The sequence below is a fragment of the Hippopotamus amphibius genome, chromosome X, assembly GCF_030028045.1.
Source record: "Hippopotamus amphibius kiboko isolate mHipAmp2 chromosome X, mHipAmp2.hap2, whole genome shotgun sequence".
NCBI lineage: Eukaryota > Metazoa > Chordata > Mammalia > Artiodactyla > Hippopotamidae > Hippopotamus > Hippopotamus amphibius.
Genome location: NC_080203.1, coordinates 87988279 through 88015070, shown reverse-complemented (window position 1 = coordinate 88015070; position 26792 = coordinate 87988279). Strand labels below are relative to the sequence as shown.

Genomic DNA, 26792 nt, shown 5'->3' with positions numbered 1-26792 from the left:
AAATAGAATACACACACACACACACACACACACGTCTATAACTGAATCACTTTACTGCACACCTGAAATTAACACAACATTGTAAATTAACTATACTTCAATTAAAATGGATATATTGCAGAACTCAGAGAATATAGCCAATATTTTATAATAATATAAATGGAATATAACCTTTAAAAATTGTGAATCTCTATGTTGTATACCTAAAATATATAATGTTGTACATTAGCTCAATTTGAAAAGTAAGATAAAAACCATATATATGGGGGAGTAATAATATTGTGCATTAAGAATGAGCTCAAATTTAAGAGAACATCATCTTCTAATAGACTGCTATATAAGTAGATCATTATATATAAACCACATGGTAAACACAAAGCAAAAGAAAGCTATGATAGAGAAACATAAAAATAAAAAGAATACAAACATAACACTTAAGAAATGCATCAAATCAAAAGGAAAGGGAACATGAGAAGAAAGGAACAGATAGTAACTACTAAAAAATAGAAAACAATTAACAAAATTACAATAAGTACATGCCTAGCAATAATTACTGTAAGTATAACTGCATTAAAGTCTCCATAAAGACCTATATTTATGCTGCCTACAAGAGACTAACTTCAGGTCTAAAGACACACACAGCCTAAAAGTGAGGGATGGAAAAAAGACATTTCACCCAAGTGAAAACAACATAAAAGAGCTAGGGTAGCAGTATCTATATGAGACAAAATATATTTTAAAACAAAGACTGTAACAAGAGACAATGAAAGAAAACATCTTACATAATAAGAAAGATATCAATTCGACAAAGGAAGTGCCAATTATAAATATCTATTCATTATAGGGGCACCTAAATGTGTAGAAAATATTAACACATAAAGCAAAAAATTGACAATAATACAATAATTAGCAAGGGATTTTCACACTGCACTTTAATCAATTAATGTGTCCTGGAGGCAAAAAATCAATAAGGAAACATTGGTTCTATATGATATATTAAAGCATATGAACTTAATAGATATACAGAGAATATTCCACCCCCAAAAAAACAGAATACACATTATTTTCTAGTGCACATAGAATACTCTCCATAATAGATCATATTTAGGACATGAAAGTATTCCCGATAAATTTAAAACGATTGAAATCATATTAAGCATCTTTTCCAACTGCAGAAGTATTAAACTAGAAATTAATTTTTCCTTTTTGACCCACCTCCTAGAATCATGGAAATAAAATCAAGAATAAACAAATGGGACCTCATGAAACTTAAAAGCTTTTGCACAGTGAAAGAAACCATAAACAAGACTAAAAGGTAACCCTCAGAATGGGAAAAAATAATTGCCTATGAAACAACGGACAAAGGATTAGCCTCCAAAATATACAAGCAGCTCATGAAGCTTAATAACAAAAAAGCAAATAACCCAATCCACAAATGGGCAGAAGACCTAAATAGACATTTCTCCTAAGAAGACATACAGATGGCCAACACACACATGAAAAGATGCTCCACATCACTAATCATCAGAGAAATGCAAGTCAAAGCCACAATGAGGTATCACCTCACACCAGTCAGAATGGCCATCATCACAAAATCTGGAAACCACAAATGTTGGAGAGGGTGTGGAGAAAAGGGAACTCTCCTGCACTGTTGGTGGGACTGTAAGTTGGTACAGCCACTATGGAAAACAATTTGGAGGTTCCTTAAAAAACTACAAATAGAACTACCATATGATCCAGTAATCCCACTCCTGGGCATATACCCAAAGAAAACCATAATCCCAAAAGAAACATGTACCATAATGTTTATTGCAGCACTCTTTACAATAGCCAGGACATGGAAGCAACCTAAATGCCCATCAACAAATGAATGGATACAGAAGATGTGGCATATATATACAATGGAATATTACTCAGCTATAAAAAGGGATGAGATGGAGCTATATGTAATGAGGTGGATAGAACTACAATCGGTCATACAGAGTGAAGTAAGTCAGAAAGAGAAAGACAAATATTGTATGCTAACTCACATATACGGAATCTAAAAATGGTACTGATGAACTCAGTGACAAGAACAAGGATGCAGATACAGAGAATGGACTGGAGAACTCGAGGTATGGGAGGGGGCGGGGGGTGAAGGGGAAACTGAGACGAAGCGAGAGAGTAGCACAGACATATATATACTACCAACTGTAAAATAGATAGTCAGTGGGAAGTTGTTGTATAACAAAGGGAGTCCAACTCGAGGATGGAAGATGCCTTAGAGGGGGCAGGGAGGGTGGGGGGGACTCGGCGGGGGGAGTCAAGGAAGGGAGGGAATACGGGGATATGTGTATAAAAACAGATGATTGAACCTGGTGTACCCCCTAAAAAAAATAAAAATAAAAAAATAAAAAAATAAAAGAATAATATATTAAATGAACCATCAAATTTCATATCACTCAATTATCAGTAAAATGTTTTCGGCATTAGAAGCACATGTGAATCACTTATACTGTACGTCATCTGCCTTTATTGTTATGCTAAAGTGCTATGTGTTTTGAAAAATGAAAACAAAATATGAGTAAAAAACAATTCTGATGCAGGATTTACTAACAAATCAGTGGGACCCAGACCCAAACTCCTTCCTCATCATCTCCCCTTTCATGATGGGGCCTTTGCTTCTCTCTATATTGCCTTTCCATGAATAATGTCCCCTCTCCCTAGAGGTCTGGGTGTCATCTCAGACTTCTTGCCCTTCTTCTTTCCCCACAGACAACTACAAATTCTGTCATTTCAGCCTGAACAGACTGCATTTTCCAAAAATGGTCAACAGCAATATTTCCAGACCCACATGCACTTCTAGAATCTTGCCACTCCCCAACAAGATGTGAAGACTATTTTTCCTCCTCAAACTTGTGACTGTCTTCAATGTGTCAAAAGTGATAGGATATGACTTCAGAGGCTACATAATAAAATCTAACATTCTCATTCTCTCTCTCTGGATCTCTCTCTCAACACTCACCCTCATAATCCATGTTGTAAAGAACCCCGTGATGAGGCTGCAGGTAACTGTTCCAAATAATATCCTGGCACACAGCCAGCATCAATCAACCAGATGTGAGTGAAGCTTCAGATGATTCCGGACCCTGCCTATGAGCTCTTACAGGTGACACTTGGTAGACCAGAAATAAGGAAGCCCTGCCCAAATTGCAGATTTGTAAGCAAAATAAATATTGTCATTATTTAAAAAAAAAACTGGAAAAAATAATCATATGGTGGCTAAATAGCATGCAACCATATAACTAATGGATCAAAGAATTAATGAAAATATACCTGAGATAAATAAAATGTAAACACAGCTTTAAAAAATCTAAGAGACAAAGAAAGATCAGTGTTAAGAGGGAAATTTATAGTAATAGAGGCCTACCAAAAAAAAAAAACAAGAAAAATCTCAATAAACATTCTAATCCTGCACCTGGACGAACTAGAAAAAAAAGGCCTAACTTACTAGAAAGAAGCAGAGAATAAAGACCAGAGTGGAAATGAATGAAACGGAGACTAAAAAAAAAAAATAGAAAAGATCAATGAAACTTAGAGGTGTTTATTTGAAAAGATAAACAAAAGACAAAACTTTAGGTAGACTCAAGAAAAGAAGAGAAAGGATTCAAATACAGCTGATTCATTTTGTTGTACAACAGAAACTGGCACAACTGTGTAAAGCAATTATACTCCAATAAAGAGCTTAAAAGAAAAAGAAATGGCTCCTCTCATTTATGAATTCATCATGGAAGTTTTTCTTGATCTTGTATTATGTGTCACATACTCTTTTGGAAACCAGGGATATAACAGCAAAAGATATTTATGCAGAGCTTCTGCCATCACATACCGTACATAGTGAGGAACCTGAAAAATGAGTAAATAAACAACATATGTATAAGATTAGATAGTGATCAATGCTTTAGAAAAATATATATTGGTAAAAAAAGAAAATGATTAGAGGATGTAGTATTTTATACAGAGCGGTCAGGAAATATGTTTTTGACAAAGTATTATTTGAGTAGAATCCTGAAGCAAGTGAGGGAGAAATCCTACATAGGTGACTGGGACAATATGTTTATACAAAAGCCTGTTTAAAAATATTCACAGCAGCATTATTCATAATAGCCAAAATGTTGTTAATATTTGCTAGAAGCTGGGGGTGTATTAACCATGTTTCTAGCATCTGTACACTTACTTTGACATCTGCTTTACATACACATACTGAAGGCCAGGTCATGTTTTGGACAACACAGAAATATACTTTGCCTTCACCTCTTACCTCCATTGTCATGTCTCCCTTCTCAGGAGGACACCTCCCAGCAGTTCACTTTTCAGATATAAATAAACCAATCCAGAGCCCACACTCTCAACCATCTGCTTTATTTGACTCATACTCTGAGCCACTATAAACCTGCCTTAATCACCCAGGGTCAGGTACCACATGATCATGGACAGCCTCTATGCCCCAGAGCTTGCTAAAGTTACTCAAAGTAACAAATCATAAGCCTACTTACCCTATCTTGCCTGTTCCTTTGCACAGAAAAACACAATAAAGGTTCTTTTCCACAGTTCCTCCCTCTCCCTCTGCTACATGACCAACTTTTGCACTTTTCCACATGGTCCTACATAGCATATCATGCCTCCTGTTCTTGGGAACTGCGAAAAATAAACTATCCTCTTAATAGCACATCTCCTTATCTACTGGGCTTACTATCTCAGAATTTCTATTAAAACACTATATTTTAAAATAGGGGAGATGGAAAATGGTGGGCAATGACTAATGGGTACAAGATTTTGGGGGGAAGGATGAAAGAAATGTTCTTAAATTAGATAATGATTAAGGTTGTACAACATTGTGAATATACTAGAAACCACTGAAATGTACACTTTACAGTAAGGACTTTATAGTATTTGGATTCTATAATAATTAAAATTATTTTCTGCTTGGCCAGATGGCTTATATTTTTGCAGCCAGATAGCTTATATTTTTGCAGCCAAGATACATCCATAAAATAGTTCCCCCTTCCTCCCTCTTTCAGAGAAGTTTATTCTCTGAACTGAAGTATTCTTTTCTGTCTTATGTCCTCCATATAAGTCCACTTGTTGGTCCATTTTCCTGTCTCCATCAATAGGGTACATAAATATGAAGCAGAGATTTCATTTGAACATAACTAGGTAATTGCATTATTTTAGATACTTTCTCATGTGGTACTTTTCAAAGGACTACACTTGACTTAGAACATATTCTAACTTTCTTCAAACACCAGAGCCTGGAAAGCTAAACATAATTATCAGCTTGCCTTTTAATTCTGATGTGGGATGAGATTTACTTTCCATAAATCAGATACAGTCATGTAACACTTTGATTCACAACTAAGTCATGTGGGAAGAGTGGGTGTAGTGAATCCATTTTGCTGGTGCAGATAAGGAAGGGGCAGCTTGGTTCTGAATCTGGCAGCTTATAATGGCAAGTTTCTGGTTTGACAAGCAATTTCTTTCTTTCTTTTTAAAAGTGTGGCAAGAATACAATATGAAATCTACCCTTTTAGCAAATTTTTAAATGCATAATACATTACTGTAAACTATAGGCACAATGTGGTACAGCCGATCCCTAAAACTTATTCAATTTCCTCATCTGGAAAATTGATAGAGATTGCATTGAATCTATACATGGCTTTGAGTACTATGCTAGTTTTTTTTGTTTGAGGTACACCAAGTTCAATCTTCTGTATTTATACACATATCCCCGTATTCCCTCCCTCCCTCGAGTTCCCCCCACCCTCCCTGTCCCAGTCCTCTAAGGCATCATCCATCCTCGAGTTGAACTCCCTTTGTTATAAAGCAACTTCCCACTGGCTATTTTACAGTTGGTAGTATATATATGCCTATAACTACTCTCACTTCGTCTCAGCTTCCCCTTCACCCCCCCAAACCTCGAGTTCCCCAGTCCATTCTCTGCATCTGCATCCCTGTTCTTGTCTTGTCACTGATTTCATCAATACCATTTTTAGATTCCATATATATGAGTTAGCATACAATATTTGCCTTTCTCTTTCTGACTTACTTCACTCTATGACAGACTCTAGGTCAATCCACCTCATTACATATAGCTCCATCTCATTCCTTTTTATAGCTGAGTAATATTCCATTGTATACATATGCCACATCTTCTTTATCCATTCATTTGCTGATGGGCACCTAGGTTGCTTCCATTTCCTAGCTATTGTAAATAGTGCTGCAATAAACTAAATAGACATTTCTCCAAAGAAGACATACAGATGGCCAACACACACATGAAAAGATGCTCAACATCACTAATCATCAGAGAAATGCAAGTCAAAGCCACAGTGAGGTATCACCTCACACCAATCAGAATGGCCATCATCACAAAATCTGGAAACAATAAATGTTGGAGAGGGTGTGGAGAAAAGGGAACTCTCCTGCACTGTTGGTGGGAAATTGGTACAGCCACTATGGAAAACAGTTTGGAGTTTCCTTAAAAAAACTAAAAATAGAACTACCATATGATCCAGTAATCCCACCACTGGGCATATACCCAGAGAAAACCATAATCCCAAAAGACACATGTGCTATGCTTGTTTAAAGATATTAATTCTTGAAGTGAAATTTTGCCATTTGCAACAAAACAGATGAACTTGGAGGGTATTACTTCAAAGTGAAGTAAGTCAGACAGAGAAAGAAAAATACTGTATGATATCACATATATGAAATTTAAAAAAATAAACTAGTGAACATAACAAAAAGGAAATAGACTCAGATATAGAGAAAAAACTAGTGGTTACCAGAAGGGTGAGGGAAGGGGGGGAAATGATAGGGGTAGGGAATTAAGAGGTATAAGCTATTATGTACAAAATAAATAAGCTACAAGGATATATTGTACAAGGCAGTGAGTATAGCCAACATTTTATAATAACTATAAATAGAGTTCAATCTTTTAAAGATTGTGAATCACTATGTTGTACACATTTAATTACATAATATTGTACATCAACTATCACTCAATTTAAATTTTTTTAATATTATTTCCTCCTACCCATGAATACAAAATATATTTCCATTTCTTTGTGTTTTCTTCAGCTTTTTTCATCAAAATCTTGTAGTTTTCAGGGTACAAATCTTTTACTTTTTTGGTTAATTTTATTCATAAGTATTTTATTGTTCTCAATGCTATTGTGAATGGGATTGCTTTATTTATTTTTGGATAGTTCTCTTTTAGTGTATAGAAATGCAACTGAATTCCTGTGTGTTGATTTTGCATCCTGCAGCTTTACTGAACTTGATGAATTCTAACAATACTTTTGGTGGAGTCTTTAGGATTTTCTATACATAAGATCATATCTGCAAACAAAGACAATTTTATCTCTTCCTTTTCCATTTGGATGTCTTTCATCTCTTTATCCTCCCCTATTGCTCTGGCTGTGGCTTCCAGTACAATGTCAAATAGAGTGTTGCGAACTGGCACCCATGTCTTGTTCCTGATCTTAGAGAAAAAGCGTGCAAACTTACATCACTGAGTTACGTTGGTGTACATTGAGTTACACCACTGATGCTAGCTGTGGATTTGTCATATATGGCCTTTATTATGTTGAGGTATGTTCATTCTACACCAATTTTATTGAGGCTTTATCATGAAAGCACATTGTGTTTTGTCAAATTACTTTCCTGTATTGAAATTATCATATTTTATCTATCTTTCATTCTATTAATGTGGTGTAACATATTTATTGATTTGTGGGTGTTGAACCATTCTTCCATACCAGAGATAAAGCCTGCTTCATCATGGTGTATGATCCTTTCTTTACTTTATTATGCTAACTTTGGAATAATTTATTCTTTTTCTAGTTTCTTGAGGTGTAAACTTAGGCTGTTTATTTGAGATTTTTTTTTAAACATGAACATTTATCCCTATAAACTCCCTTCTTAAAACTCTTTTGTAGCTTCGATGCTTTTAAGTACATTGTGTTTCCATTTTCATTTGTTTCAAGATTTTTTTATTTCCCTTTTGATTTTTTCTTTGACTTATTGGTTTTTCAGGAATGTGTTATTTAGTTTCCACATGCTTGTAAATTTTGCAGGTTTCCTCATGTTATTGATTCCTAGTTTCATACCATTGTGGTCAGAAAATATACTTGGTATTATTTCAGTCTTCTTTAATTAGCTAAAACTAGTTATGTTGCCTATCATATCATATATCCTGGGTGATGTTTTGTGGGAATTTCAGAAGACTGTGTATCCCCCTGCTGCTGGATGCAATGTTCTATATATACCTGTTAAGTCTATTTGACCTGACATGTAGCTCAAATCCAATGTTTGCTTGTTGATTTTCTGTCTGGATAATCTATCCACTGCCAAAAGTAGGGTATCAGGGACTTCCTAGGTGGTGCAGTGGATAAGAGTCCACCTGCCAGTGCAGGGGACATGGGTTCAATCCCTGCTCCAGGAGGATCCCACATGTCGCAGAGCAACTAAGCCCATTTGCCACAACTATTAAGCCCATGTGCCACAACTACTGAAGCCCGCATGCCTACAGCCCATGCTCCACAACAAGAGAAGCCACCACAGTGAGGAGCCCATGCACCACAATGAAAAGGAGCCCCCTCCCCCACTTGCCACAACTAGAGAAAGCCCATGAGCAGCAACAAAGACCCAACACAACCAATAAATAAATAAATAAATAAATTTATTTATTTTTTTAAAGTAAGGTATAGAAAACCCCTACTATTATTATATTATATGTCTATATCTCCCTTCAGATCTGTTAGTGTATCTTTAATATATTAAGGTGCTGCAACATTGGCTGTGCATGTATTTGTGACTGTCATATTTTCTTTATGAATTGACTCTTTTATCATTATATAACCACCTTCTTTGTCTTCTGTTACATTTTTGGGGGTTAAAGTCTATTTATCCTTATATAAGTATAGCTACATTTGCTCTCTTGTGGTATCCACAACAAACCTTAAATAGCCAAAGTATTAATGAAGAAAGAGAACAAGCTGGAGGTGTCACACTACCCGACTTCAAGCTACACTACAAAGCAATAGTACTCAAAACAGCATGGTATTGGCAGAAAAATAGATACATAGGTCAATGGAATAGATTTCAGAGCCCAGATACAAAGCCACACATGTATGGACAATTAATTGATGACAAAGGAGCAAAGAACATACAATGGAGAAATAATAATCTCTTCAATCTATGGTGTTGGGAAAACTGGGCAGCCACATGCAAAAAATAAAACTAGACCACTATTTCACACCATACAAAAATGTATATATTAATTACTGTTATGTTTTTTCTTTTTTTTAATGGAAGTATAGTTGATATACAATAGTATATCAGTTATAGGTGTACAACATAATGATTCACAATTTTTAAAGTTTATATTCCATTTACACTTATAAAATATTGGCTATATTCTCTATATCTTTGTAGCTTATTTATTTTTAAAATCTTTGATTTCTATTCAAAAAACAGATTCCAAAATATGGAATTACCAGGTCAAGAGATATGCACTTTATACACATTGCCAGCAACATTTCTAAAAGGGTTCTACATGTATAACACTTATTACAATATATTACAATACCACTTTTCTGCATTGTCACCAGCATTGGCTATCTTTCTCCTAAATTAGGTGGTGAAAATAGTATTTAATTTTTAAAATTTGCATTTATTTAATAATATGTTAGATTGCCTACTTTCCATTATTGTTTCCAATCTATTGTTTCTCTTTTTTCAAGAAATACCTGTTTATATCTTGTGGTAGATGGCCTTTAAGATGGCCCTTGAGGAGAGACATTACAAAGGTGATGACATAGGTCATTCCTGACTTTGCTTCTCCTCATGAGAAAAAATAACAACTTTTCATGTACAAGACACCACTGAGAAAATCCTAGAGAATAGGGGTGATGTTGAAGCACTCCCCTGAACCACAGAGACTGAGGCAGACCACGTTAGAAGGGTAAGAGTAGTAGCCATATGCTGACCATATTGCCCCTACCCCACGATGGCACAGCATCACACTAAGAGGTCTCCACTGAGCTTACAGTTCTTCCAGTGGGAAAACAGAGCCCAGGGAGGACATCTAGATCCATTGTGTTGTGAGTTGCTTCATGGGAGTCCCAGGTCCAATCTTGCATCATGGGGAATGAAGGGGAAACTGCAGGACTTGACCACTGAGAATCTGATTGTGACAGAGAAAGGGAGATGGGCTTGCAACAAACAGTGCTCATATCTTAGCAGACTAAGTTCCTCCTGCAGTGCCCAAGTAGTAATCCCAATCAGCAGCTTTGCTTATCTGCATAGTCAAGATGGAAGTGAAGTCTGACCAGGAAATGCAGCAGAGAACAATTCTGTCTGATTTGGATCCTCACAAAAAGAGCCATGTTGACCCTGGGTTCTAGTCTTCCCCCCTCACCCTTTGCCCTGTTAAGGAAGTTGAGTCATTGCCCCACCCCCTGCTGACTGTAGCTTCCTGTATCACCTGATCAGAACACCAGGCCAGAACACCTGGAAACTTTATAGCTCAACAATGCTTGCCCAGTGTACAGAAGTCAGAGCTGATTATCTGCAGAGCGAAGCCAACAGCACCATTTGACCAGGTAAATTGGTGTGTGAGTCATCTTGAGTCAACACCACAAAGAGCTGAACCAGTTCTCCTGCTCTCCTGGCCAGGAAAACTAATTTGTAGCCCCACCCATTGCTGAATAGAATAAGTCAGGGAAGCTACTTCATAGCCCTGCCTCCTGAAGAGTATGGTACCCTGTTCAGACTATCTAGGAAGCCTGACCAGAGAAACCAGGCAACCATAGATCCTATCACAAAGCCTCACTTGGGCAGGGAACCAAGCAAACAGTCCTACCTAACTATTCTCAGCCAGTGTCACCACCCTCCAATTTTACCTAAAAATAGACCTTGAGAGCAGGCACCACATGCCCAAGGACATTACCAGCTGACAGGTCCAGCAACCGAAACTGAGCTGACTGGAGAATAACTCCCTCTGCCAAAGCAAACCTATAATGTCTGGAACAGGAAATTGCTTACTCAAAAGTGCAGATACCAATTAATGGAATCAAGGATCATGAAAAATCAGGTAAGCATGATAATATCAAAGGAAACTAATAAGCTTCAAAAACATGGGGATCTATGAAGTGTCACACAAAGAATTCAGAATAATACTCAAAGAAGTTTAGTGAACTACAAGAACACACAGCTAAATGAAATTAAGAAACTAATGCATGAACAAAATGAAAAGTTAAAGAAATAGAAACCATAAAAAGACACAAACATAAAAATCATAGAGCTGAAAAATATAATGACTGAGTTGAAGAATTCAATAGAGAGCTTCAAAACCAGACGTGACCATGGAAGAATCAGTGACCTAGAAGAAAGGACACTTGAAATTATCCAGGCAGAGAAGCAAAATGAAAAAAATAATGCAAAAGAATGAAGAAAGCCTAGGGGACTTATGGGACACAATCAAAAGAAATAATATCTGCATTATGGAATTTCCAGAAAAAGAAGAGAAAGAGAAAGGGAAAGAAAGTATCTTGAAAGCAATAATGGCAGAAAACTTCCCAAACCCAGGGAGAGATGTGGACTTCCAGATCCATTAGGCCAAAGGACCCCGAAAGTGTTAAACCCAAATAGGGCTACACCAAGACACATTATAATTAAACTGTCAAAAGTAAAAGACAAAGAAAATTTTGAAATCTTCAAAAGAAAAGTTCCATACAAGGGAACCACATAAAACTATAGGTGGATTTCTCAACAAAAACTTTTCATGCCAGGAGAGAAAGACATGATATATTCAAAATGTTGAAAGAAAAAATTGTCAACCAAGAATTCTATACTCAGAAAAACTGTCCTTCAGAAATAAAGGGCAGATAAATACTTTCACAAACAAAGGCTGAGGGAGTTCATCGCCACTAGACATTACTTACAAGAAATGCTAAAGGGTGTTCTTTGAGTGGAAGTAAGAGGATGCTAATTAACACCATAAAATTAAGAAGGCAGGGTAAAACTCAATTGTAAAAGTAAATGTATAGTCATAGTTAGATTTTGTAATATGGTAATGGTGGTGCATAATTCACTTATAACTCTAGTTTAAAAGTTTATCATAAGTATTAAAAATAACCATAGCTATAATAATCTTTTATTTATAAACAATATAAAATATACAATCTATAACATCAATAACCTAAAATGTGAGAGGGAAGAGAAGTAAAAGTGTAAATTTTAGGAATGCTCTCAAAGTTAACTTGCTATCAGTTTAAAATAGGGTGTTATAATTTTAAGATATTTTATGTAATCTTCACAATAATCACAAAGGAACAACCTGTAGTAATCACACAAAATAACATGTCAAAGCACATTGATACCAAAAACATCAAAACACAAAAGAAGACAGCAGTATAAGAGTAAGAAACAATGGATCTACAAAACAGTCAGAAATAAAATTAATAAATGACAATACTAAATCCTTACCTATCAATAATTACTTCAAACATATGTGGATTAAAGTCTCCAATCAAAACACATAGAATGGCTGAATGGCTGCAAAAACCAGTTCCAATGAAATGCTGCCTACAACAGATTCATTTTAGCCTTAATGACAGACATAGACTGAGAATAAATGAATGCAAACAGATATTTCAAGCAAAGGTAACAACAACAACAACAACAAAACAGATGTAGCTATAAGTATAACAGACAAAAGAGACTTTAACCAAAAATAGTAAAAAGAGGCAAAGAAGTTAATTATATAATGTTAAGGTGATCAATCCATCAAGAAGACACAGAAATTGTAAATATTTTTGCACCCAATACTGGAACACCTAAATACATATGCAAAAACTAACAGAACTAAATGGAAAAATAAACAGCAATAAAATAATATCTGGGGATTTTAATATCCCACCCTCAACAGAAGACAAATCATCCAGACAGAGAATGAATAAGGGATGAGCATATGAGAACAGCACTATAGACCTAATAGACATGTACAGAACTTTCTACCCAACAACAACAACAACAGAATATACATTATTCTCCAATGCACTTAGAACATTTTCTAGATAGATCATATATTGGGCCACAAGACAAGTCTTAGTAAATTGAAGAAGATTGAAATTATACCAAGTATCTTCTCTGACAACAATGGTATGAAACTAGAAATCAATAAAAGGAAGAAAACCAGAAAACTGAGGAATACATGGAAATTAAACAACACTCTTTTGTACAACCAATGGATCAATGAAGAAATTAGAGGGGAAAAAATTATCTTGAAGTGAATAGAAGTTGGAAGTAGAAGAAAGAAATGAATAAAGATCAGAGCAGAAATAAATTAAAAAGAGTTTAAAAAACAATAGTAGGGACTTCCCTGGTGGTCCAATGGTTAAGACTCCACGCCCCCAATGCAAGGGGCCTGGGTTCAATCCCTGGTCAGGAAACTACATCCCACATGCTGCAACTAAGAGCCCACATGCCGCTAATGAGACCCAGCACAACTAAATAAATAAATAAATATTTTTAAAGACAATAGGGAAGATCAATGAAATGAAGAGCTGTTTCTTTAAAATAGATAAGGAAGTTGACAAACTTTTAGCTAGCTACACCAAGAATAAAAGAAAGAGGATGCAAATATATAAAAACCGAAATAAAAGAGGATATGTTAGAACTAACTCTACAGAAAAACAAAAGATCATAAAAGACTACTATGAATAATTATACACCAAAAAATTGGACAACCTAAAAGAAATTGATGAATTTTTGGAAACATACAGTCTACCAATATTGAATCAGAAGAAAATCAAATATCTGAAGAAACCAATTGCTAGTAAGGATACTGAATCAGTAATCAAAAAATCCCTAACAAACAAAAATCCAGGGCCATATTACATCACCAAACATTCAAATAGAATTAATACCAATCTTTCTCAAACTCCTCTAAAAAGTAAAAGGAAACACTTCCAAACTCACTTTATGAGGCCAGCATTACCCAATACCAAAACCAGACATGGACACAACAGAAAAAGAAAATTACAAACCAATATCCCTGATGAACATAGATGCAAAAATCCTCAAAGTTATTAGCAAACCAAATTCAACAATACATTAAAAGGACCATACGCCATGATGAATTAGGATTTGCTCCAGGATGAAGGATTGTACAACATCTACAGATGAATCAATGTGATACATCTCACTAATAAAATGAAGGATAAAAATCAAAGAATCATCACAATAGATGCAGGAAAAGTATTTGACGTAATTCAACATCCATTTCTGATAATTCTCAACAAACTGGGTAGAAAGGGAACACAATATAATAAAGACCATATTTGACAAGCCCACAGCTAACATCATACTCAATGGTGAGAAGCTGAAAGCTTTTCCTGTAAGATCAAGAAGATAATGGTCACTCCCACCACTTCTATTAAACATAGAATTGGAAGTCCTAGCCAGAGTGATTAGGCCAGAAAAAGAAACAAAAGATATCAAAATTGTAAGAAAGAAGTAAAACTGTCACTGTTTGAAGATGGCATGATATTATACATATAGATAAACCCTAAGACTCCACACACACACACACACACACATAAAATCTTTAGAACTAATAAATGAACTCAGTAAAGTTGCAGGACACAAAATCAATATACAAAAATTTGTTATGATGCTATACACTAATAACAAACTCTCAGAAAAAGCAACTAAGAAAATGATCCCATTTACAGTTGCATCAAAAAAGAGTGGAATATCTAGGAATATATTTAACCAAGGAGGTAAAAAAAACTGTATATTAAAAACTATAAGACATTGATGAAAGAACTCTAAAGAGACACAAATAAGTGTAAAGATATTCTGTGTTCATGGAGTGTAATAATTAATATTTTTTAAATGTTCATACTAGTCAAAGAAATCTACAGACAGAATGCAATCCCTACCAAGTTTCCATTGGCATTTTTCACAAACTGGAATAAAGAATACTAAAATTTGTATGAAATCACAAAAAAACCCAAATAGCCAAAACAATTTTGAAAAAGAACAAAGATGGATGTACTACACTCCCAGATTTCAAACTATACTACAAAGCTACAGTAATCAAAACAGTATGGTACTGGCACAAAAACAGAAATATAGGTCAATGGAACAGGATAGAAAGCCCAGAGATAAACTATAGTCAACTAATCTATGACAAGGGAGCCAAGGATATACAATGGAGAAAAGGCAGCCTCTTCAATAAGTGGTGCTGGGAAAACTGGACAGCTACATGTAAAAGAATGAAATTAGAACACTCCTTAACACCAGACACAAAAATAAACTCAAAATGGATTAAAGACCTAAATGTAAGGCCAGACACTGTAAAACTCCTAGAGGAAAACATAGGAAGAACACTCTTTGACATAAATCACAGTGAGATCTTTTTTGATCCACACCCCAGAGTAATGGAAATAAAAACAAAAATAAATAAGTGGGACCTAATGAAACTTCAAAGCTTCTGCACAGCGAAGGAAACTCTAAGCAAGACGAAAAGACAACCCTCAGAGTGGGAGAAAATATTTGCAAACAAATCAACAGACAAAGGATTAATTGCCAAAATATATAAACAGTTCATCCAGCTCAATATCAAAAAAACAAACAACCCAATCAAAAAATGGACAGAAGACCTAAATAGGCATTTCTCCAAAGAAGACATACGGATGGCCAAGAGGCCCATGAAAAGCTGCTCAACATCACTAATTATTAGAGAAATGCAAATCAAAACTACAATGAGGTATCATCTCACCAGTTAGAATGGGCATCATCAGAAAATCTACAAACAGGAAATGCTGGAGAGGGTGTGGAGAAAAGGGAATGCTCTTGCCCTATTGGTGGGAATGTAAATTGATACAGCCACTATGGAGAACAGTATGGAAGTTCCTTGCAAAACTAAAAATAGAACTACCATATGACCCAACAATCCCACTACTGGGCACATACCCAGAGAACACCATAATTCAAAAAGACACATGCACTCCAATGCTCATTGCAGCACTATTTACAATAGCCAGGACATGGAAGCAACCTAAATGTCCATCAACAGATGAATGGATAAAGAAGATGTGGTACATATATACAATGGAATATTACTCAGCTGTAAAAAGCAATGAAACTGGGACATTTGTAGAGACATAGATGGACCTAGAGACTGTCATACAGAGTGAAGTGAGTCAGAAAGAGGAAAACAAATATTGTATGTTAACACATATATGTGGAATCTAGAAAAATGGTACAAATCAACTGGTTTGCAAGACAGAAATAGAGACACAGATGTAGAGAACATACATATGGATGCCAAGTGGGGAAAGCGGGGAGGGTTGGGGGGGGAATGAATTGGGAGATTGGGATACCAAATTGTACACTCTATATGAGGTTTATTGTCTAACTGTATCTCAATAAAAATTCTTTAAAAAACAAACAATATGGTACTGGCACAAAAACAGACACATAGATCAATGGAAGAGAATAGAGAGCTCAGAAATAAACCCACACTTATATTGTCAATTAATCTACAACAAAGGAGGCAAGAACATACAATGGGAAAAAGACAAACTTTCAATAAATAATGTTGGGAAAAGTGGACAGCTACATGCAAAAGAAACCAACTGGACTACTTTCTCACATCATATAGAAAAATAAACTCAAAATACATTAAAGACTTAAGTGTAAGACCTGAAGCCATAAAACTCCTAGAAGAAACCATAGGCAGTGCACCCTTTGATGTTGGTCTTAGCAATAGTTTTTTGAATATGTCTCCTCAAACAAGGGAAACGAAAGGAAAAATAAACAAATGAGACTATATCATACTAAAAAGCTTTTGCACCCTAACAATAAAATAAAAAAGCAGCCTTCTGAATAGGAAAAGATATTTGCAAATGATATATCTGGTAAGGGGTTAATATCCAAAGTATATAAAGAGCTCATACAATTCAATATCAAAAATACCCTAAAAGCCCAATTTAAAAATGGGCAAAATACCTCAACAGACATTTTGCCAAAGACATACAGAGAGTCAACAGACACATGAAAATATAATATCACTAAACATCAATGAAATATAAATCAAAACCACAATGAGCTACCACCCCACACCTGGTGAAATGGCTATTATCAAAAAGACAACAAAGGACAAGTGTTGTCAAGGATGTGGAGAAAAGGGAACACTTCTGCACTGTTGGTGGGATTGTAAATTGGTGCAGCCACCATGGAAAACAGTATGGAAATTCCTCAAATATGAAAAAAATAGAAATGCCATATGATCCAATAATTTCACTTCTAGGTATTTAGCTGAAGAAAACAAAAACACTAATTCAAAAATATATATGCACTCAAATGTTCATTGCCACATTATTTATAATAGCTAAGACATGAAAGTAACCTGAGTCCATCAATAGAGGAATGGATAAAGAAGATGTGATACACACTACACACACACACACAAACACACACACACACTATATATATTACTTAGCCATAAAAATTTAGATTTTGCCATTTGTGACATTATGGGTAGATCCAGAGGGTATTATGCTAAGTGAAATAAGTAATAGAGAAACACAAATACAATGTGATCTAACTTATATGTGAAATCTAAAAAACAAAACAAGACTCATAGGGAACAAATTGGTGACTCAGCGAACAAATGGGCAGTTGCCAGAGGGAGGTGTTGGGGGATGGACCAAATAAGTAAAAAAGTTTAAGAGGGGAACTTCCCTGTGGTCCAATGGCAAAAAATCCCTCCTGCAATGCAGGGGATGTGGGTTTGATCCCTGGTCGGGGAACTAAGACCCCACACACCACAGGAAAACTAAGCCCACACACCACAACTAGGGAGCCTGTGTGCCATCAACTACAGAGCCCATGAGCTCTGGAGCCCATGCACCACAATTGAAGAAGAGAAAACCCGCATGCCACACTACAGAGAAGCCCACGTGCCGCTGAGGAAGGAGACAGATGAGCCCCCAGGGCAAACGGGTCTGAGTTCATTCCCTGTGGACTGATACTCTAAGACAGGAATAAGACAATTTGGAGAGGAGGCTGGGCCCTGCCCAGATAGAAGATAAGAGACCACATATTCCCCATTCTCAAAGTCAGCAAACCTTCCTTGACTACACATGCGCAGAAAGCCTCTTTGGACATTGAAAGGGGAGTGATGCCAAGTGGCCAAACCTACCCATAGGCCTCTTCAGTGGAATCCATCTTGGCTAAGGGATGCACACACACATGTGGGAAAATACTGAGATACACCAAATATGGACTTTGATCTATATCAAAATGATTGGTCAAAGGAAACATGGAAGAAATGCCCCATATAAGTGATTCAAACTGCCACGAGGGCGCAACTCTCTCTCTGAGTCTGCCCATGTGTCTATCCACACTTATTCTGCTCTTTTTTTCCTAATAAATCTTTACTTGTTTCACTACTTTCTGTCTTTGTGGGAATTCTTTTCTGCAAAGCTGTAGGGCCAGGACCTTGTCACGGACCACTGGTCTAGTGACTAGGATTCAGTGCTCTCACCACTGCGACCTGACCTCAATCACTGGCTGGGAACCGAAACCCTGCTTCAAGCTGCTGCAGACTGAGGCTACCCAAGATCACCACAACTAGGCAGAAGCCCACGCGCCACAGCAAAGAGCCTACACAGCCAGGAAAGATCCTTCATGCAGCAATGAAGATCCCACATGCTACAACAAAGACCCAATGAAGCCAAAAATAAAAATAAATAATAAACTTAATGATATCTTTTTATTTTTTTAAATATATGCAGTTTATTGTATGTCAATTGTATCTCAAAGTTCTTAAAAAAAACAAAACAATAAACCTATATAACTGAATTAATAAATTCACAAGTAGATAAACAAGTGGAAAATGTTTATACATATATATAAGTACATATGTATTTTTTTTTGTTTTTTTGTTTGTTTTTTAAGCTCTTTATTGGAATATAATTGCTTTACACTCTTGTATCAGCTTATGAGGTACACCAAAATGAATCAGCTGTATTTATACATATATCCCCACAGCCCCTCCCTCCCGTGACTCCCTCCCACTCTCCCTGTCCTGGCCCTCTAATGCATCACCCATCATCGAGTTGATCTCCCTTTGTTATACAGCAACTTCCCACTAGCTATCTATTTTACATTTGATAGTGTATATATGTCTATGCTACTCTCTCACTTCGTCTCAGCTTCCCCTTTGCTCCCCGCCCCCAACCCCGTGTCCTCCAGTCCATTATATCCTTTTAAAAAAAGAAGGTTAAGAGGTACAGACCTCCAGTTATATAATAAAGTCATGGGGATACAATGTACAATAGACATAAAAAATATGGTCAGTAATAACTTTGGTGACAGATGGTTACTAGATTTATCATAGTGATCATTTCATAATGTATGCAAATGTCAAATCATTATATAGTACACCTGAAACTACACTGCAGTAACAAAATAAAAATAAAAATAATTTTACAGTATATAAAAAGAAGGAAATTCAGACACATCCTACAACATGGATGAACCATGAGGACATTATGCTAAGTAAAATAATTCAATGATAATAAGACTAATATTGTATTATTCTATTTACATGACATAATACAATAGTGGAACTCATGAAGACAGAAAATAGAATGGTGTTTGCCAGGAGCTGAGGGCAGTATGGAATGGGGAGTTGTTGTTTAATGGGTATAGCATTTCAGTTTTGCCAGATGAAAAGAGTTCTGGAGATTGGTTGTATAACAATGTGAATGTACTTAACACTACTTAGCTGTACACTTTTAAATAGTTAAGATGGCAAACTTTACCTCAAATGAAAAATGAAAAAAATTAGTAAACTTTGTTATGTGTATTTTATCACAATAAAAATATAAAAATAAAAAAGAATGAAGTACTAACACATGGCATAACATGCCATGAAAATATTGTGCTTAGTGAAAGAAGCCAGACACATATGACCATACATTGTATGATTCCATTTCTTTCTGGAGCGATGAAAATGTTCTGGAATTAGTGGTAATGGATGCACACTTTTGCAAATATACTTTAAAATGCTGAATTGTTTACTACAAAAAGCTGAATCTATGGTATGTGGATTAATTTTCAATTTTAAAAACTGGAAACAACCAAAGTGTCCACAAACATCCATGAATAGAGAATTAGTTAAATTAAAAATTATGGTAAGTCCATACAATGGAATTGTGTGCATCCATTAAAAGGACATTTAAAAATGAGAATAAAGAACACGTTATATGGAAAAATCACTAAACTACATAGTTAAGTTAAAAAAAATCCCACAAAAATGGTGAATGTATGATCACCTTTGTGAAATGAAAAACAACACATATGCAGGTAGATTCAGCTCTCACACACATATCCACATATCTGTGTGTATGTGTGTATTTGTGCAAACATATACAAATTTGTATGCTGCTCCTCTCCCCCCTAGAAAAGTGACTATAATGCCAACTTTGGATATTTTTACTTTTCATTTGATCTTTCTGAAGTATTAATTTTTTCTAACTTTATACTGTTTTATCTCTTTTACTTATTTAATCTTTTCAACATTTATAGAGGTTATCTAGACAGAAATAATAGATCTTCTTACTTTCTTCTTTGTATATCATAGAATTCTAAAAAATTCTGAGTGAAATATATTAAAAACCTGAAGTAAAACACACACAAAAATACATGTAGTCTTCCTCCAAATCATTCTTATTTTTCATTTTATGAGCCTGTTACAGGAACTCCACGGTTCTTATCCTTAGATTTGTACTTAAAAACAATTAACAGAGAAGTCCTTTATATTTGTACAAGGAAGAGAAAAATTCTTGTCCTTAAGATGAAAGTTAATTTGCAGAAGAAACACAATGAATCAATCAACTTCTCAATTTAAAAAACTCTAAATGAAAACAGATTACTATCCCCCAGAGGCGGGTTCAGTTTTGTTCTCTGTTGTCTTCCTTTGAGCACTTGAAATTATGAAAGAAATTCAGATCTACACTACTTCTCAAATCTGATTCAATAGTCCAACTTAACAGTGCCTTCTTCTGGTTGCATGTTTCACACGCAGCTAGTTCATCAATGTTGAAAAAAAGAAAAGGTTGAACTTGGAAAAGATGATGAGGAAAAATAATTTTGAAACCTAGAAGTAAAAGGCTTTAGTTTTCCATTCTAGTACAACAAAAATAAACAAAACTCCAGTTGTGAGTATAATGGTGGTTGACAGGGCTGGGAGAGGGGAAAATGGGAAGTTGTTTAACGGGTATAAAAAATTCTAGACTTTAGTTGTACAACACTGTGAATATACTTAGCATGACAACTGTACACTTAAAAATGGTTAAGATGGTAAATTTTATGTTATATGTATTTTGACGCAATTTAAAATAAAAATAAATTCATTTGAAGTATAAATAGTTCGGGTTGATGACAGCAGCTCTGAGTTGGGATTGATTTCACCTTGTCAAATATTTACCATAAAGCAAACCCACCTGGATTTGATAAAATTTGTTAATTAATTAATTAATTATTTTTGGCTGCGTAGGGTCTTTGTTGCTGCACGCCGGCTTTCTCTAGTTGCAGCAAGCAGGGGCTACTCTCCGTTGCAGTGATCCGGCTTCTCATTGCAGTGGCTTCTCTTGTTGTGGAGCATGGGCTCTAGAGCGCAGGCTCAGCAGTTGTGGCGCATGGGCTTAGTTGCTCCCCGGCATGTGGAATTTCCTGAACCAGGGATTGAACCCATCTCCCTTGCATTGGCAGGCAGATTCTTAACCACTGTGCCACTAGGGGAGTCCCTTGATATAATTTTTAATTCCAATCATTTTACTAAAACACGCACATATTTCTCTTAATTTACTAAAACTATAACTATAAAACACCTTAATTTCTACTTTCACTCAAAATCTTTAGTTTTGCAAGATTTAGAGACCCACGTAAAAAGATTGTGAAAATGTTACTTCATTTAATTTGGGAAATAATAAAATAGTCATATATATACACACACACATACAGACACACACACAAAACTCCAAGGTTTGACTTGATATATATGCACATAAAACAAACATCTGATATATATATACATATCAAGTCTGATGTATATATATACGTAAAACATATGTATACATAAAACTCCAAGGTTTTGACTTGTACGACTGGGTAGAAGGGGTGACACTTGCTGAAATGAAGACTAGGAAAGGAGCAGGTTTGGAGGATTAAGAATAGACTAACTGTTCTCAAAAAGTATGAGTTCCCCCCCTTCCCAGGGGACATTTGGGAGTACCTAGAGACATTTCTGGTTATCACACCTGGAGGCAGCTGGGGATGGGGCATGCTACCGGCCTGGGATGGGATACTGCTAAACATGCTACAATGCACAGGACAGGCTCCCACCATAACTAGTGACCTGGCCTCAAATGTCAATAGTGCCAGGAGTGAGAAACCTTGGGTTAGAATCCTCTCTTGTGAATTTGGCCACTCTTTCTCAGCCTTTGCAGCAGGCGTCTCCTCTTCTGACTCTAATTACTCAATAGTTTGTCTTTAACAGCCTACTTCTCTTTTCTCTACATTTTCTCTTGGGAATATCACCCATGACCTCAACTACAACATCTATGTTGCTCACTCCCACATTTTTATGTCTAGTCCCAACTGTTCTTCTAGCTCTAGAGCATTATTTCTTTTGATTTCCCTTCACATCTTTTCATTAACTTGCCACATTTCTTGTCTTTATAAGTAGCATCTGGTAGAAAACCACAGGGTCATTTATTTCCCAAACATTTACTGAGTATCTAGTTTGTGTAAAGGGCAGCGCTAGTACTTGGAGGAAGGTAATGATGGTGGAGATGAGAGGTAATCATGGTAAGTGCTTTAAATGCATTATCCCTGATTATGGCAATAGTTTTACAAGGAAGAAATTACTATCTCCTGGAAAGGAAAGCTGCAAGTGTTTAATCAACTACTTAAATATCACAGACCTTGTAAATACCAGAGTATTTTAAAAGTCAATTCTATTTTGACATTAAGGATTGAACTCTCTCCATTAAAAAACACTGGGGGACAGTGCTGGAAAAGTGTGTCCATACCCAAAGGGAGATGGATTTGAATGATGAAGGGCTAAGAAGTTCCAATAGCCTTTTATTCTAAGCCACAGTGCAGCCTCTTCCGGTTCCTTACCATATATTACAGAATATAATACACCAGCCATAGTAGGATGAATCATTATTTTCCTTAACTCTAGAAAAGAAAAACGATTGACAACGAAAGTATGACATACTATCAATTGGCAGAGATTTCCCAGATGTTGAAATATTTCTTAAAAGATAAGCCTTCAGATATTTCTAATTTGTTAAAATATGAAGAAAAAAGTGATCTTAGATTCTATGACATACGGTGAATTTGTTTTCCATATTCAATTTCCACGGTCAGTGGCTAGTGTGCTATTCTGTACTTTAGGCAACTAAGACGTTTGTATATTACTTCCGAAATAGCCGTAGGTACTTTCAAGGCTCTGTGCTGTCCTTCTGCAACTAGATCGTAAAGCTCTTAGCTCTTCAATCACCTCTTTGTTCTCCTCCCCCCCACCCCCACCCCGCCCCCACACCCAGCGCCTTTCCACAATCTACGCAGAGTTTACCATTTAGGAGTAAACCTGAATTTCTTCTAATCTTAGAATTGCATAGATAGTATAAAGACAGATTTAGTTACACTGTGGGGGGAGGGGATGGGGAAAACATTATACTAAATATGAGCATCGTTTTTTTAAGACCCATCCTTGTAGAAACGTTAAAATGGGGTGGGGTAGGGAGCGAGGGCGGAGGCGGAGAGGGGATATACGTCTCAGGATACAGGAAATACGGAAAGAGCGAAACCGGGAGGAAGCTCTGTGCCTGGAGGGGACCCGCCGCCATCTCAGGTCTCTTGCCCTCGCCAGGGCCCACCGGAGAGAGCTGACACCCGGGTCCTGTAATCCTTATGGGGGACCAACCTTGTACCTCCGGGAGATCTACGCTCCCGCCTGGAAACACGCGGGAAATCAAGCCGCCAAAAAAGCGCTGCCTCCTAGCTCCACGGTGGGATTATCCAGAAGGAACCCCCAACGGAGGTAGTACCCCTCTCCCTTCCACACCTCCGCCAGCATCACCGGGCCTGAAGTCGCACGCACCTCCTCCGGAGAAGTAGTACAACATACTTCTTCCACCCCAAACCAGGTCAGATTCTTTCTTATTTGGGAGATGCAGGCTCTCTAAAACTTAATTATGCATTTTCCCAGATCTCCTTCTCCCTTTCCCTGTTCGCTCCACGATTTAAAAATTGAAGAAAGAACATGCAGACATTAAGTAGCTCTTTCACAAAATATGTGGGGGTGAATTTATGGATATTTAATAACATTAAGTAATTATTTTTAACATATTAGCGTGCTTGACAATTGTGGTCATATTTCTAAGAAGTAGACAAATCTTTTGATATGCTTGAAAGTAATTCAGTAGGGCCCAGGTGATGGGTACAAACAAAATGTTCATGCGTTGATAACTGTTAAAGCTGAGTGATGTAGACATGGGGATTCATTAGACTGTTCTTGCTACTTTTGTATATATTTGAAACTTTTCCATTAAAAAACGCTTGGTTCAAGATCAATAACAACATTGCATTGAAGGCCTAATTCCTATGGCTAGTCATGTGTTAACAGACTATTGTAAGGTGAGCTTTCAGAGGTGTGTGTTTTTCTGTGTATGGCAGGAGAATTCAATGAGTAAAAAAAAAAGTTACAATATGGTAAGTCAGACCCAAGTGCCCTAATGTTTGCTTGTTCAAGGTATTCAGGAAGCACGGGGTGGGGGCAGGGTTGGGGAACCAAGTCACCTGGTAGTAATTCTGAGCCATCAAAGAGGAAGGGGTAACTTTGGGTGGGCCTTAAAGGGTGAGTGGCATCTGCCATGTGGAGGGGAGGGATTGCTTTTCTGGCCTAGCTTTTCCAGAGCAAAGCCCCAAGGCAGGCTTGTTCTAGGAAAAACTTGGCTGTAACTGAATGTGTGAGAAGAACTAGGAGATGCGATGAGTGTTGCAGGGCCTTGAATGTTATGGTAAGGAGTATGCAGTTTAATCCATAAGCAGTGGAAACCATTGAAGATTTTCAAGAAAGTAGTGTATTTTAGGAGTCCAGTTTTTATTATCAGAAAAACAATCTTCTATTTAGATGAGCTTTTAGAATGCAAAATATAAAATCTGACCCAAACCTCATATGTTCTTGTAATTCCAGAGGAGACAGCATTCTTTCTTCATTCATGCAACAAAACTTTAAGGATCCATTGCAATGGACTAGGCATTATGCTGGGAGCTGTAGAGGATGGATAAGCAAAGCACATAGGAGTGAAACAGATATTTGAATAAATAGGTCAATGAATGATGGGATAACAGTGACAACTAAGGGAGTTCTGTAGTTGGGGCTTGGTGGTATTGCATAGAAAAAGAATGAGCTCTGTTGTGCTTGAAAGCATCACTCAGTCATTCCTTACTGCCTGATTTCCCTCAACTTTACCTCTCTGTTCAAAGGGGTAAGGTTGGGATGGAGGAGAACCATAGGGGTAGCAGTGCTCAAACAAAAAACAAAGCAGGTTGTACAGGACAAAAAGTGCAAGAGCTACATAATTTCCTCCAGTGATTCAAATCATTGAAAATTATAATAGCAGATATTTAATGAACATCTTTATGTGCCAGACACTGTTCTGCAAAGTTTCCCAGAGTCTATGCTCTTGATTGATCCCTTCTAATACTGTCTATATAACTGTTTTTCAGGAATATGTAACTGAAATGGGGGTGTGGTAGAGTATAAGGACTTGAGGAGGCCAGGGGAAAGAGATGAACAGTAACAGAAGAAATGATTTAACTTTATTTTATTATTTTTCAGTCTTTGAGGGATTGCAGTATGACTCCATTTCCTTGGTGCATTCATAAAATAGTTTACTCAGTGAAGACAGTGAAGATTATTGACAACGCTACCCTGCTTTTTCTGATGTCCTGTACCAGGAAGTTGTGATTTTTAAGGTAATCTCTTTACCAAAAACTTATTAAGGAAGGAGGAGGAATAAGAGTTGATTATGACGCATTAAAAATAACTGGCCAAACAAAAGACAAAAAGCTAGCACCAAATGATAAATTGAAACCATTTTCTATATTATATGAAACCATATATAGCATATAATAATAGTTATCTATAAGCCGTTTTGTTATATTCATTCCTAATTACCTTATAGTTTCTGCTGTTACTGTGAAATGTATCTTTTAAACCACATTTTCAGATTATTGCCAGTAAATGGGAATGTGATTGATACTTTTACATACTGATTTTATATGCTGTAACATTTCTGATTTATATTTGTTCTAATAATTAGTAGGCTCTCTGGATTGTCTGTTAATTATATTGTGAATAATGGCAGTTTCTTCCTTTCCAACGTTTGCTTTTTATTTTTTTTAAGCTGTTTATTGGAGTATAATTGCTTTACACTGTTGAGCCAGTTTCTGCTGTACAACAGTGAATCAGCTGTATTTATACATATATCCCCATATCCCCTCCCCCCCCCACGACTCCTTCCCACCTTCCCTATCCCAGCCCTCTAAGTTATCACCCATCATCTAGTTGATCTCCCTGTGTTATGCAGCAGCTTCCCATTAGCTATCTGTTTTACATTTGGTAGTGTATATATGTCAATGTTACTCTC

The 26792-nt window shown here is 36.4% G+C and overlaps 1 protein-coding gene across 8 annotated transcripts in view; it reads left to right on the top strand.

Moving 5' to 3' along the window:
* NBDY (negative regulator of P-body association) overlaps window positions 1–26792 on the top strand; it is a 339446-nt gene that overhangs the window by 136898 nt on the left and 175756 nt on the right. For 4 of the 8 annotated variants that reach the window (XM_057719071.1, XM_057719069.1, XM_057719068.1 and 1 more), the window contains 2 exons: window positions 24008–24284; window positions 25982–26118. In XM_057719071.1, coding sequence (XP_057575054.1) covers window positions 24049–24255 — 207 coding nt within the window. In that variant the 5' untranslated portion in view covers window positions 24008–24048 and the 3' untranslated portion in view covers window positions 24256–24284; window positions 25982–26118. The remainder of the gene's footprint in view (window positions 1–24007; window positions 24285–25981; window positions 26119–26792) is intronic. The other 4 variants (XR_009050428.1, XR_009050425.1, XR_009050427.1 and 1 more) reach the window with 1 other exon arrangement.